The sequence below is a fragment of the Hylobates moloch genome, unplaced genomic scaffold (assembly GCF_009828535.3).
Source record: "Hylobates moloch isolate HMO894 unplaced genomic scaffold, HMol_V3 SCAFFOLD_21, whole genome shotgun sequence".
In the NCBI taxonomy this organism is placed as follows: domain Eukaryota; kingdom Metazoa; phylum Chordata; class Mammalia; order Primates; family Hylobatidae; genus Hylobates; species Hylobates moloch.
The window spans coordinates 19311913-19327125 of NW_026652296.1; the positions used below are offsets into that span (position 1 = coordinate 19311913).

Here is a 15213-nt window from a genome sequence, read left to right on the forward strand (position 1 = left end):
TCTCCACCTCCCAGCTTCAAGTGATTCTCCTGCCTCAGCCTCCCAAGTAGCTGGGACTACAGGCATGTGCCACCATGCCCAGCTAATATTTTGTATTTTTAGTAGAGACAGAGTTTCACCATGTTGGCCAGGCTGGTCTCAAACTCCTGACCTCAGGTGATCCACCAGCCTCGGCCTCCCAAAGTGCTGGGGTTACAGGTGTGAGCCACTGCGCCCGGAAGGTTTTTTTTGAGGGCCTTTTTCGTCTGCCTCCTTTGCCATTTCCAGGTAGCCCGCTTCTTTACCTCCAAATCTAGGATATATGAAGCAAAAAAAAAAAAAAACAACATTTTTTTCATCATGTCATTCCTTGGGTCCTGAGGTCTCTAGTTTGTTCTTTCTTTTTTTCACCTTTCAGAGTTTTCTTATGCTTGTTTCATATTTAATATCTAGAGGGTTTGATTGTACTTAAAGAATAGGGAAATGCATCCCAGAAGCGGCAGTCTGTATTGCATTTTTAAAATGAGTTTCTGAGATTTTGCATAAGCAGACTGAAACCTTACCTGGGCCCCAGCACCGTATGACCAAATTTTCTCTAGCATTGAGTAATAGAGAGAATGTTATGGATTCTGGATCCCAGAAGTTACTGTAGCATTGTCCCCAAGTGACTCCCTTGCGAGGGTCCTCCCTCTTCTTCTCCGGATCACTACCCAAAAATTATCCATTATTTTCCATTCTCTTCTGTTGATTCTAGCTTGCAGAACGTATGGTATTTATTTACTTTGGCCTCCATCAGCTCTGATCCCTGTAACAGTAACAGTGGCATCCCTTTCTTAAAATAGATAATTTTTCAAAGATGCATTTCCCTGTGTCCTCAAGGTTTGAGAAGCAGTGGATTGAAGCAAATCAGCATGAAGCCTCAGATCCCAGTAACATGAAGGAAGTTAGGTTCTCATCTTGACAATTCAAATCCATGTTCTGGGCCAGGCACGGTGGCTCAGGCCTGTAATCCCAGCCTTTGGGAGGCTGAGGTGGGCGGATCATGAGGTCAGAAGTTTGAGACCAGCCTGGTCAACATGGTGAAACCCTGTCTCTACTAAAAATATAAAAAATTAGCCAGCTGTGGTGGCATGCGCCTGTACTCCCGGCTACTCAGGAGGCTGAGGCAGAGGTTGCAGTGAGCCAAGATCGAGCCACCGCACTCCAGCCTGGGCGACAGAGCTAGACTTTGCCTAAAAAAAAAAAAAAAAAAAAAAAATTCATGTTCTGCCGTTCCAGTCCGTAGTTTATATTATTTCTTTTGTCTGGAATTTGGGATGCGTTTTCCCTGTAGAAACAACTCAAGTACCAAAGAAATGAACATAATACCTTATTCTCATATGGAACTTGACTCTTTTCAAACCAGTTACTCCATTTATTTTAGTTGATCCTCACCTCACCCTGTCTTCATTTGAGGGCTGAGGAAACTTTAGGCCCTCCCTGAAAGTTAAAGGACTTGACCAAATTCTCACAACCACTAGATGACAGAGCTAAGACTTGTAATTCTCTAGATATTCCAGTATTCTTTGTTGTAGTCAAGTATTCTTTTCGTAGTCCAGACAATAGAGAGTATTTCGGGTGCGCGTTTATGCCCCTTCCTCCCAGCAGTAGCTCATATGAAGAGGCCAGCCTCTGAAAGCCACTGACATTAAACTGGACATGCTTAGCTAATCAGGAGGACACTGGAGGGCCATGGCAGAATCAACAAAAATAACTTAAGTGCTCTTGTATATTAGAGTTAAACTCTGGAATTACTTTTGTATTCATTTACACAATTAACACTTTATGATTTGCTCTTCATATCCTTAAAACCTGGGGTATAGAATATCATTAAAAGCAGTTGAAATGGGGAGTGGATTTCCCCAGATTCTGAGGTGGACAGACTATAAACGGATTCACCTTTACTTCTAGTCCGCATGCTAAAACCACACACAAAGAGGGATGGCCAGCATCTGAGCCAGGCCCGCTGCCCACCCTGCTTCACTCTTGCTCCGTGCCTCTTGCACTGAAGACACTGTTTGGGTGTTTCTTTCTCCCAGCTCTGTCCTCAGGCAGACAGAAGCCCAAAGCATTGTATAGAAAGAGCCTGTTCATTAGAGCAGTTTCCCTGAATTCAACAGACCTGGGCATAGAAAGGCAACCATTTAGCAGATTGGTAGAGTCTTAGCATTGCAAGAAGCCCTGGCACATGCCTGAGTGGTCTCAGTGTGGCATTCCCTCTTTAGCGGGGCTGTCAGGGGGTCGTTCCAGGTAGACGAGGGACTCCCGGGAGTTCATGGGGAAAACAAGAGGAACATGCCACCTTCCAAAGAAGTTTATTTTATTGTTGGATGATACTTCTTTTTACCACACCAGAAATCTGCCTCCCTGCTGGTTCCATGGATTCCATCTAGCTTTCTTTATGGTACTACAAAGAACGAAACTTGTTTTTCCCCTCTCTGATAGAATTTTAAATTGCTGAGACCAGCTCATGACCTTAATTTCTTTAAATTTCTTTTCAGGTGAAATACCTCTAGTTCCTCTATATTTTTCCATATCATATCATATCCAGACCCTTTGCTATTCCAGCGCCTTCCAGAGCACACTGCGGTTGTTGTCCTCTTAAAATGTGGCATTCAGAGAGTCATAGAATGTTAGAATTTGAAGGAAGATTTGAAATGATCTAAGTTACAGCTTCCCCCACCCTCTGTTTTAATACCAATAGCACTTTTGATTGGCAAATCATTACAGATGTCACATGCAGCCAGATTCAGTGAACCTACAGAAACCTTCTAAAGCAGTTAATCTGAAAGTATATTTGGGTTGGAATGGTCTGGAGCCTGGAATTGTAAATAAAATCTTTCTCTATCACAGCCAGTATGTGGGGAGAGTAACACGTCTTTTAACAGAAATAGCAATAAGTAACAGCACAATTTTCATTATTGTAGTTTTGCTGTCAAAAGCATGCGTGTCCGTGCTGTGCCGCAGTTCCTACCATAGGTGGCTGTGACATCTCAGGTGCTCTCTGAACCATGAGGTCAGTGCATAAAAGGATGAAGTCATGGCCAAGAACTTGCAGGAAAATTTAATGCCTAAAATGGCCAAATTCCATTGTACAAAAAGTTTAATTAGGAACTGAACAAACACCCTCTTCTTGTGAGTTAGGAGTTTGAGGGTTCTGTGAACTCAAATACTAGTATTTGTGTATACTTTCACACTTACAAAGCATATTTCCCCATCTGTTAGGCATTATTCTTACGCCCATTGTAGAGATGAGGGAGCTCAGTTTTAATCAGCTGCAAAAAAGTCATACAGCCAGGGGACACAAGAGTGGTATCTCCCCTGCCCTCTTCTTTTTCTACATTCTGCAATCTTTCCATAATAAAATCCTTGAATATTGTGTTAATGGCATTTGAGGTATATCTACTTTCCACCTGAAGTTTATGCCATTCTCCATTTTGCAAAAGAAGAAATGAGCTTGAGAGAGATCAAAACAACTTGCCCAAGGCCAGAGAGCTGTGGATCATAGGACTCCAAACCACGTGTGTCCTCAAGATGGAGAAATTGCATATTGTAACCAATCCGTGTGCTTTGTTGTTGACATTCTTGTCAGCACTCTGGGGCCCTGCTCTGTGAGATGATTGATTCATACCTCTTCGAAGATGAACATTTCTTTCAAGTTAATTATGTAAGCAGAAATTGAGGTAGCACACATTAGACTACATAGTTCAGATGCAGGGCCTCTGCATGCTCAGAACTGTCACTGCTACAGCACCTCACACACTCACATTAAACGGATTATTAACTAAAAGTCTGACATCTTTTTCACTTGAGCTACTAATAAACTAGGTCTTCATTCTGTCATTTCTAGAGAGAGGAAGTACCTTCAAGAGAGGACAGGAAAAGGAAAATACTATGAATACTAAAAGCTTTCCTTACTTGAAAGTTTTGCCTAAAACTATTCATGTTTACTAACTGTACCAACAGAAATTACTAGGTGGACTGGAAGGGAAGCTAGCATTTGCTGTATGCCTGCCTCACACCAAGCTGGGAGCCTGTTGTCATGGACTTGGGGTATGATGATGTCCATGTCAGCCACCACTATGTGGCAAGAAGGAACATGGTAGCTCTGGGGCCTGCCACCCGTGTTGTGTAGACTGTAGAACATTTCTCAGCTGGAAGTACTACACTTATACGTTTCAGCATTCAAAGTATCTTCACAGATACCGTGGGGATATTTAAAAGGTTCTCTCTGGCAGGAAATTATATAAGGCATAGTAGGTTGTTTTTTTAACTGCCTAAATGGTAGTATAAGATAAGATAAGATGGTATATTTAACTGCCACTTCAGAATGGTACAGTAGATCAGCCCTGGGTTTTCACTCTTCATTAACATTAGACAACAGGAGACAATTCTGGCCCAGGCAAAGGAGATTAGCTAGTGTTCCCCACTTCTGTTATAAATGTTTTCACTCTCAAAACAAATTTTCATGTAAGACTCTCTTGTCCTTTTTTAGACAGCTTGATAGTTGAAAGTGTTGGCTCTCAAATCAGATTACCTGTGTTTGAATCCCAGCTCTGCCACTTGCCAGCTGTGTGACCTTGGGCAAGTTACTGAACATTTCTAGGGCTTGTTTTCTGCATCTGTAAAATGAGCATAGTAATGGTTTTTATCTCATGAGACAGTGCTGATAACTGAGTGAGATGAGCCACGTAAAAGGTTTTGTGCAATACTTAACACATAGTTCTCCGTAATATTAGCTGTTATCACTGTTCTGCGTAAGAGAGAAATTCTTCAGAAAATGGGCTCCTGTTCTTTGCGTCGTATCAGGGGCCCAAAAGAGCATTTTGAATTTTCACTGTTGGCAGTCGTGGGTGTCTCTATTCCTACCATACTAGGTTACTGGTCTACCAGTAACATAATACACGTGTTGTGTATTCCAGGAAGTAGCAAGTAAAGGACCAGATAGTAAATATCTTGGGCTAGAAGGCCATATATGGCTTCTGTTGCATATTCTTCTTCCCTTTTTTTCACCCTTTAAAAACGTAAGAACCATTCTTAGCTTGAGGGCCACACAGAAAGTCTGCAGGCCACAGTTGCTGACCCTTCTCTCTGACCCTGTGCTCTAAAATAGCAAAGTCTTGAATCCTGAGGTTGTTCTGTACTGTCATTCAGGTCAAAAGATGCTAGTCAAAATATGGTAAGTTTTAGTGTTGAAATTAGAGTCCAGTTGAAAAATAGCACAGTCACTTCTGTTACCCCTCAGATTCCCACCTGAATTATATATAAGGAGTTTTTAAAGTTCCATTCCTGAGACCAAGAAGGGTTTGCAAAGGAATCCATTAAAGCCGGTTTGACACATACACCAGCTTGGGCAAGCTCAGTGCTTGTGATATTACTCCAGATTCACTTAGAGCTCAAGTCATGATTTTAATTTTAAATTCCTGGAGTTTTGCACCATCAGGTTTCATGTCTGGAGCAGTAGTGTTTTATGAAAATAGTGTCTGTTGCTGTGAAGTAAGCTAACCATAATGAACACGAGCGTGACACTTTTTCACAGCAAAAGAACAGAAATGCAGGCACAACCTTTGTGAAATGAAATGACAGTATTAAATTGCAAGTGACGATGGTAAGGCAAATATTTAAATTCACAACTAAAATAGTACTTGTAAAATGTAATTGCCAGCGAGAGCGTGCCAGTTCATCATTGCTCAGGCCGATTCTCTACAGGCAGAAGCATTCCACATGGTTCCAGGAAAAGAAAAAAAAACTTATTTTAAATAAACTGCTTTCTGGCTCTTTTAAGATTGTACAGAAGTAAGCTTTATCAGGTCCTATCTTGGTCTGAGTTGTTCGTGGGCAGGGGACATCTCTTATGCGTGATGCTTACTCTTTCCGTTTCAAGACTCTAAGCTGGTTTCTTCTAAGCTGCAGTTTTGCTGATGGGATGGCTTTATTTACCCCTAGGAGAGTTCCAGTGATGGAGGTGATGGCGTTTTTGGCGAAAAGAAGGATGACAGCCGGGCAGGTGAGACTATGTCCTTCTGAAGGCATAGGAAAGTAAGGTCTTAGTTTGTTAATTATCGTGGAGTTTATATGTAATTAATATGTAGTTTTTTAAAGAGGCTCTTTTAAAAAGCCACGTAAGTTTGACCTTCATCAAACTCCCCTGGAGTCACACATGGAGCTTTAGTATGGCTCTGGCTTCCTCTACCTGGCATTAAAATTTGAATGTGAAGTAAATGTTAACATCTTAAGTTAGAATAGGGTCTGAGAGGTAAAAACGAATTGCGATGACACCGATTTTTTTTTTTTTAAAGAAAGATTGCGGGGGTTGGTTTAGTTTGGTTTGGTTTTTGAATTTTCTGAATTCAGACATGACAGGAGCTTTGGTAAGTGGAAGGCCCAGGCCACAAAGGATCTGCTCATTCCTGTGCTTTAGAGCAAGGTCTTCACATAACTTCTGCCACCACAAAAAGGCACTTCTGTGTTTGAGAGATAACAGAATTGACCACAACATAAGCTGCATCTAAGGCAAAATTGCAGCCCTTCCAGCCATGCGTTGCTCCTGGGCCAATTATTAAAACTTATTATTAAAACTTTGAGTAAGTTATTGAGTCAGCTTTGTTTTTATTTAAACAAAACCAAAAGACAGTCACTCCTGTTTTAGTTCTGTTTGTAAATACTAATATCCTCACTGATGTTTGAAGCCCAGGATGGCTCCGACCCAGACAAATCGCCCTGGCCAGTTTCCTCCGCCCTCACAGCTCGTCTTAGACGTCTGGTCACTGTTTACCAGCGCTGCAACCGCAAGGAACTATGCCGGCCTGAAATTCTGGGACCAGGTAACCAAGGATATTGGGTTCAGGAAGAGATGTTCAGGAGAACCTCAGAAATGGACCTCATCAACAAGGAAGCCCAAAAGAGGTAAAAGCCAGTGGCCAAAGGGGCATGCTCAGCCACCCACTGGGTAAAGTTTTCAAAAGGTAAAGCTGGTAGCTTGGAGGGCGACTATATTTCTGTTCTCATGTGAAGTTAGGTTATCTCCAGAATTCATTACATTCAGCCTTCAGTTGTGATGGTGTCATGGTGACAGGAGTCTGATGAGGTCTAGGAACATCCTGTCTTTACAGTTTCCAGATTTTTATGATTTTCTAACTTGACACTCTTGCCTAAGTTAAACCCTAGTCTCTGGGGATGTGGTTTAGAAACACCACGATGGAATGTGTCAGACCATTTCAGACCCCCTAATGCTTTTAGTAACAAAGGGAACAGTGTGCATTGAAGCTGTCTTATTATAGCTAAATCCTTATCAAGCCTTCCAGGGCAATAAATACCGTAAAATACAAGCCCAGAAGGAAGGAATAAATTACCAACAGTGACTTGCCCATCTGAGAATTAAGCTCTAAAAGGCTTACAGAAGGCCAGCATAGGCTAGGAATGATGCCACCAGAAGGTATCAACGAAGCTGCAATTCCTTGAGTCATATCTCTCTGTCCTTCTGATGAAACATCCCATGAATTAAAAGAAGACTGCATAACAAATTTAATTACTTCTCTATACTCCTGACTTACGAAATTTGATAGTTCAGGGAATATATTTCTTCCTTCTCGCACATCCCTAAAGAGAAGAACCAGAGCCACTTCTTCCCTGCTTCTCACTCTTTCTCTAACCCCTCACCCTGTTACCCCCATGCCTAGCTAGACTCCCTCTGGATTGGAGAGCACCCTGCCCAGGAGCCCCTCTTAAAGGCTATGGTGGCATATAATTATCCACCTCCCTTAAGTCATTGACTTACTCGTATAGGATATAAAGACTAGAGGACCTTTGTGTCCCAGAGAAGGTAATTGTCATGGACAACCTACCTACATAAAACTACAAAGAAAAGCAATATGAGATGGGGAGGCAGGGGTTGTGTCACCCAAGTAGTCACTTCCCTTCGGGACACCAGTAAGATGAGGAGGTTGAATTTAATGGTCTGGAACATCCCTCCATGATTCTCTGCTTCTATATTGCCATACGGGTAAAAAAAATAAGGCTAGATATTTAAGCATATATAGTATTTTTTAAATCTTCATCTTCTACAGGCAGAAGTTAACTAGGTGATTCCTAAAATTGATGAATCAAGAGATAGCAAGTGTATACCTGGTTTAGAAATAGGGAGGTGAATACCAGAAGAAAGAGCTGAAAGATGTGGAAGTGATTACCTCTTTGGGAGTAGGATAATAGGCTGTTTTCATTATAAGCCCGTCAACCCAGTTTAACTTAAATAAAAATAATAAAAGAGACAAACCAGCTCTGCCTCGTTTCTTGACTTTATGGGCTCTCATTAAGCAGTTACTGGCTTTAAAAAAAGAAGAAAGAGCTCACTCTTCCTTTCTGATTAAATCTCAAGGTGGACTAGGAGAGAACAAGCAGACTTCTATAGAACAGTGTCTTCCTTTGGTGTTGTTTACGATCAAGAAAAGAAAACCTTTGACTGGACACAGTTCCGCATCATTTCCCGTTTGGACAAGAAGTCAGATGAGAGCCTGGAACAGTATTTTTATAGTTTTGTGGCCATGTGCCGGAACGTCTGTCGTCTACCCACATGGAAAGATGGCGGTGAGGAAACTATCAGTATATTGTCAGATGATACAAGGAAAGAACATTCTGATTTTCAAATTGCAGAATTACTTTAGGTATACCTATAAAAACTAGAGTCTACATGAGGAATTTAGGTTAAGATAAGTGGCTTTTAGAAATTCATAAACTTCTAATTGGGTCCACTTCATAAAATAAAATCTCTCTCCCAAAATGATGTAACTTCAGTGAAAGTCGAAATTCAGCTTAAAACATCACAGAAATATTGAAAGACTACTAACCACTTTCTCCAAAGTATAGGGTTTTTTTAAAGTCATGGTTTTAAGTCATGTTCAGATTTATTCTACTCTGAACTTTGCACCTTCCTTAGATTAAATCTTAGTAACTTTAAGTATTTCCTCACATGTCGACTTGTAACTATAGAAAGTAAGTGGCTGTCATTTAAATATCCCCTGATCCAATAGAGAACCCTTTTGAAAAATGTCTTCTTGGTTGGCACTTGCAACAGCTTCCTTCGGGCCTCCCTTTAGCCTCGTATTTATAGATGGAGTTCCTCTGGACCATGGGACTATATTTTAGGAAAGCTAAAGCAAACATTGAGCCTACTCAGTGTGGGTTCAGGGCTGATGGCAGCATGCACAAGACATACCAGCCTTTGCCTCCTATATGGCAGGGCTAAAGTGTTGTCATCCAAGCCAGGGAGCTGAATATATTGGAAAGATGTGGACCTTGGAGTCACACTGACAAAACCTGGATTTAAATCCTGGTTCTGTCACGTGGAGCAAGGTAGTTTATCTGAGCCAATTTCCTTATCCTTGAAATAGGACAGGTATGATGATGGTATGGTGGGATTTTCATGAGAACTAAGAAACATGTATAAAGTACCTAGTGTAGAGTACAGTGGCATGATCACAGCTCACTGTAACCTCAAACTCCTGGGCTCCCAGATCCTCTTGCCTCAGCCTTCCAAGCAGCCAGACTATAGGCACATGCTACCATGCCCAGATAATTTTTTTTATTTTTTTGTAGACGTGGGGGGTGGGGTCTCACTTTGTTGCCCGGACTGATCTTGAACTCCTGGCCTTAAGCGATCCTCCTAGCCTCTGCCTCTCAAAGTGCTGGGATTACAGGCGTGAACTACTACTATACTATGTCTGGCCTAGTACATGCTTATTTAAAGGAAACTAATACTATTTTCAGAACTGGAATTTTTATGCTCTTCTTTCACACCCCTTGGGTCTGTCCTTGTTTCATAAAAGCCTTCCATTCTTTTTCAGTTTCCTGTTTTGGCAAGGGCTCACACACCTAAAACTGCCATGCTGAGGAGCCAGGGAGCTAAACTCCAAGACCAAAGATGCAGGGGCTCAGGTGGGCAGGGAGTGTCTGAGGCCACCTTCAGTGATAGGCTTTATTTCCCTTTCTCTCCAGGTCCCCCGGATACCACCATCTACGTTGAACCCATTACTGAGGAACGTGCTGCAAGAACTCTGTACCGCATTGAACTGTTACGGAAAGTCCGAGAGCAAGTGCTCAAGTGCCCTCAGCTGCATGAACGCCTCCAGCTGTGCAGGCCCAGCCTCTACCTCCCAGTCTGGTGGGAGTGTGGGAAGCATGATCGAGACCTGCTCATCGGCACTGCCAAACACGGGCTGAACCGCACTGACTGTTACATCATGAACGACCCCCAGCTGTCCTTCCTGGATGCCTATAGAAACTATGCCCAGCATAAAAGATCTGACACCCAGGCACCAGGAAATCTCTGTTGCCTTTACCAGACCAACTCCAAGTTATATGAATCTCTTACATTTACTCAAATGAGTAGGACTTCAGAGTCCCTTGAAAATGAACCTGAGAATCTAGTGAAAGTAGAAAACAGAGATGATCATCTCAGCCTGCCTGATATGACATGTGAAAACTTTATTTCTAAAGTTCAGGATGTCATTTCCATCAACCATGATGAAAGTCTGCTGCCTGAGTCCTTGGAGAGCATGATGTATGGTAAGAAGGTGCTCAGCCAAGAACCAGGCTCTTTTCGGGAGAGCCCAAGTACCAATACAGAATCTAGAAAAGATGTTATTACCATCTCAATAAGCAAAGATGGGAACTGCCAGCCTGGTGGCCATGAGGCAGAAATAGCTTCCGGCCCCACTTTTATGGGTAGCTTAGAAGCAGGAGGAGTAGCTCAAGCAAACATCAAAAATGGAAAACATTTGTTGATGTCTATTTCAAAGGAAGGGGAGCTCTGCTGCAGTGAGGCAGGACAGAGACCTGAAAGCATCGGCCAGCTGGAAGCCAAGTGTTTAGCTTCCCCTTCCTTGAATCCAGGAAATGAAAGTGGGTTTGTAGATATGTGCAGTCTTAGTGTCTGTGACTCCAAAAGAAACCTGTCATCAGATCAGCAATTAATTGATTTATTGGAAAACAAAAGCTTAGAAAGTAAATTGATTTTGAGTCAGAACCACAGTGATGAGGAGGAAGAGGAGGAAAACGAGGAGGAAAACTTAGCCATGGCAGTAGGCATGGGGGAAAGGCCAGAGGTATTGCATCTCACGGAGCCCACTACTGACATCTCAAGGGAAAAGAACCAAGGCTTCCATGCAGATGAAACCCAGAAAGGAAGCTTAGAGGTGGCAAACCAGACTCCTGGACTACAGAGGGCTTTCCCCCCTCCAGCAGCCTGTCAGTGCCACTGCAAACACATGGAGAGGTGGATGCATGGCCTCGAGAATGATGAATTTGAAATCGAGAAACCCAAGGCTTATATCCCAGATCTGTTCAAAAGTAAAACCAATACTATCACCATGGAGGGTGAACCCACTGCTATTCCATCAGAGCCGTTTAAAGTGAAGCATGAGCTTTTAAAAGAACCTTGGAAAGAAAGTGCAGAGGGGCAAAAAGTTTTCCCCACATATCCTCTCGAAGGAAGTGAGCTCAAATCAGAAGACATGGATTTTGAGAATAAAGATGATTATGATAGAGACGGAAACTGCCATAGTCAAGGTACAGTATGTAGGATCTTGTGGTATTTTGGATAAACTAGTTCACACATGACGGGGGTTTGGGTTTTAGGGGAGAGAGTGCTTCATATTTTTACAGCTTCTGAAACAGACCTGCCTACCCTCACCAAAGAGCATAGGCCTTGGACTGAAAATTCGAGTAGCTTAGTAGCTGTGGTCATGTTGTAGAAAATTGAAGAAGATCATAGACAATCATAGCACTTTGACTACCTCACTCATATAATTTGGGCAGGGGCTTGTGTGTTTTCATTCAATAGATGCTATGTATGGCGTTAAGGGGAAATAGTTTGTTCTTCCCCTAGATAAGGTGCTTCAAACTGGCTAAAGTGGAACAGCCTTGGGATGTTAGGAACTTGCAGTTTAATATAGGGGCAGTTAATTTTTCAGGAACTGAACAAAAATACAAATAAATTTGATCTTTGTTAAGGTGAGCAAAAAAGCCATTTATTCATGTCATTGTCAAAACTGTGTGGCTTAAGGTCAGTGCATTTGGTTTAGATTCCTTTCAATAACTCAACAGAAATAAAAAGTTTACAACAATGAAGAAAATAGATCTGATCCTGTAGGGAAATCTTAGATAAGGGTTTAAGCCAGAAGGAATTACAAAATGTTAAGAATCTAGGTGACCCTGAGATTCTATGGGCTTTGCAAGAATAGACATATAGTGACTGTATCAGGGATCCTGAGGAACAACAGCAACAAAATGATTGTTAGCTGTAGTTTTAATTTTTTTCAGATCCAAGAAGGCCTATTAGGGTGAACAAAAAACCAAAAGCAACTCCCTTCATGCCTGGTCCACTGTGGTGCTGAGGGGTGTAGACAGACACGTCGTCCCTTTATGGGGCACTGATTTTATGTTAAAGAGGGAAAGAGAGGAGCTAAGCTAAGTCCCTCAAGTTATCTAGCTTTTTCTAGCTTTTTTTTTTTTTTTTTTTTGAGACAGTCTTGCTCTGTCACCCAGGCTGGAGTGCAGTGGCACGATCTCAGCTCACTGCAACCTCTGCCTCCTGGGTTCAACATCCCAAGCTGGGATTACAGGTGTGTGCCACCACGTCCAACTAATTTTTGTATTTTTAGTACACACAGAGTTTCACCATGTTGGCCAGGCTGGTCTTGAACTTCTGGCTTCAAGCAATCCACTTGCCTCAGCCTCCCAAAGTGCTGGGATTACAGACGTGAGCCACTGCACCCAGCCTCAAGTTATCTAGCTTTTTATTTTTAAACTCCTCGTCTTGGTTTTAGTTATTCAGAACTCTTGGGAAGAGTCTGAACCCAAATTAAAATTTACACACTAGCTAAGATAAAAACCAAGAAGCCAAATTGAAAGTAGCTTGATAGAATTGTAACCCCAGCCAATCCAGAAGGAGCCAGTCTACAACTATGCCTGATCCTCCTCACAGCAGGCCATGAAGCATTGCTGCCACGTGTTGAATTATAAAACCCACATTGCTTTTTGAACCCTGTTGAGGGTAAAAATAACTAAATTATCAGTCCTTGGAAAGCCAGGCAGTCAAGTGAGTACAAGGTAAAGATAAGTATGGTTTAGAGGAGAAATTAATGTTCCTGAACTGGTGTCCTTTGATGGCAGCGTCAGCCTTGCTAAGTCAGTAGAGGGAGCAGTGACCTTAATAAGCTTTGGTGAGCATCATGTGCACGCGTGGGTGGGAGTCTCTTTCACTGATGCTTTTAAAAGTGCTTTTGCAGACCCTGGAAGGGATCCTCCACACACATGAGGTGTGGGATAGGTAGGGCAGAGAGGATTAGCCTTGCTTTTGAGACTAGAAATCTACAATCCTGAAGGAGCAGTAATTAATTGGTACACCTGTCGGGGCCAGCCCCCAGGTCTCCTGGCTTTTTCCAGGTTTTCTCTCTCACATGATTTTGCTTTTAAAAAAAACTGAAATTCAACTCCTCTGCTTAAAACCTTTCAGTGGTGGTCCCCCATTGAATCTAGAATAAAATCTAAATTTTCTATCCTGGCCTGCAGGACTCAGCGTGTTCTAGATGAGTTCCACCCCTCTAGCCTCATCTTTGTACTTTCCTCCTGGCCCTCACTTAGGTCCTCAGCATGTCCACAATACCCTTCCCTGTTGCCTCCTCGTCTTCATGGGAGTTCCTCCTCCAAGAGACTCTCTAACAACCTACTTGAGTAGGTTTTTCCCTCTTGTTCCCTATCATGGCACCTTGTTTCTTTCCCTTGATAGCACTTATCACAGCTTATAATTTTAGTTGCTCCTTTATTGTCACCTCTTTCCTGGCTGTCTTCCCTCATAGGACGGTAAGAACCTTGAGGACCTGGGCCGTATCTGTCTGGCTTATCCTGAGTCCACCAGGGCTAGCAAGGCCCTGTTTTTCATGGTCAGGTCGCTGCAGCTCCCTAGGAGACTTGTTGCACGTTCAGAAGTGAAATATCCACATTTCAAAGGATGGATGCTCCTTGTCATTTAACCAAGAAAGAGGTCAACAACTTTTCCTGCCTTAGGTGTTTTGCCATTTTCTGTTCATTTCCTGTAAGTGGATCTTTGAAGATCCATTCACATCTATCCATGATAAACTTTCACCATTACTGAAGCTTGAAAGAACAAGTTACGTGTCCATTTCTTCCCGTGAGAGAAGTAATTGAAATGTTCTGAGTTTCTTGGCATCTTTTTTACATGAATCAGGTCTGTCTTACCTTTGTTGTAAGCTTCATGACTTTCATCCTTTCTCATATTAATCACCATCTTGCCGTGTTCCATTTCATAGACTGTCCTTTCAAAGATCTCAAAGTGTTAGAATGTTCAGCTTTCCCTTGACCACTACACTAAGTGAGAAGCCTCTTTGTGGTTAGTCATCTCCTTTCACTCTTGGATACACAAGAAAAATTTCCTTTCTCTTTTCTTTTCTTGTGTTGGGATGTGGATGCAAATGCTCACTAGAAGACTTGCCTTGGGATCCCCAGAGCAGGATTTGCTTTTATGGCTTAACTGATACAGTTCTCCTGGAAATAGAAGATATCATAATTAATATTCCATTTAAAATAAATTAGCACAGAATGAGCTAATTTAAAAAGGAAAAGATGAGGATATCCTAATCTCTCAGATCACTAGTATCTCACTACTACAATTAAGTGCCTGATGAATTTTTTAACCTCTTCCTAGATTATCCAGGGAAGTACTCTGAAGAGGAGAGCAAGAGCTCAACGTCGGGCATCACAGGAGACATTGGGGATGAGCTACAGGAGGCTCGAGCTCCCACTATTGCTCAGCTGCTACAGGAGAAAACTCTCTATTCCTTCTCTGAGTGGCCAAAGGTACCCCAGAGCTTGCGTTTCCCACCCCCAGACCATTCTCAGCTTTGAATTATTTTTTTTAACCCTTTTAGAAATAGTTCTGAACAAGAAACTCAGACATGTTTAATACCTTTAAAAGGTATTAGTTATGTAGCATTTGAACATTAAAGATACATGCGCTTAACTAATTCGACTGTAAGATGGTGTCAAATTGTCCTCATATTTATAGTACCATAGCTTTAAAATAAAAATCTTTTTTTTATGATTTTTATTTTAAGGCTTATAAAGTGAGTATGTTTGGGTGTGCTCTTTTCTTATCGACTCCTTCTGGTGAAAAGCTTGACC

The 15213-nt window shown here is 42.1% G+C and overlaps 1 protein-coding gene across 4 annotated transcripts in view; it reads left to right on the forward strand.

The window, feature by feature from the left end:
- Positions 1-15213, forward strand: part of CHD6 (chromodomain helicase DNA binding protein 6) — a 206628-nt gene that overhangs the window by 176695 nt on the left and 14720 nt on the right. For all 4 annotated transcript variants that reach the window (XM_058433279.1, XM_032143088.2, XM_058433281.1 and 1 more), the window contains 5 exons: positions 5965-6025; positions 6708-6924; positions 8393-8601; positions 10009-11580; positions 14738-14889. In XM_058433279.1, coding sequence (XP_058289262.1) covers positions 5965-6025; positions 6708-6924; positions 8393-8601; positions 10009-11580; positions 14738-14889 — 2211 coding nt within the window. The remainder of the gene's footprint in view (positions 1-5964; positions 6026-6707; positions 6925-8392; positions 8602-10008; positions 11581-14737; positions 14890-15213) is intronic.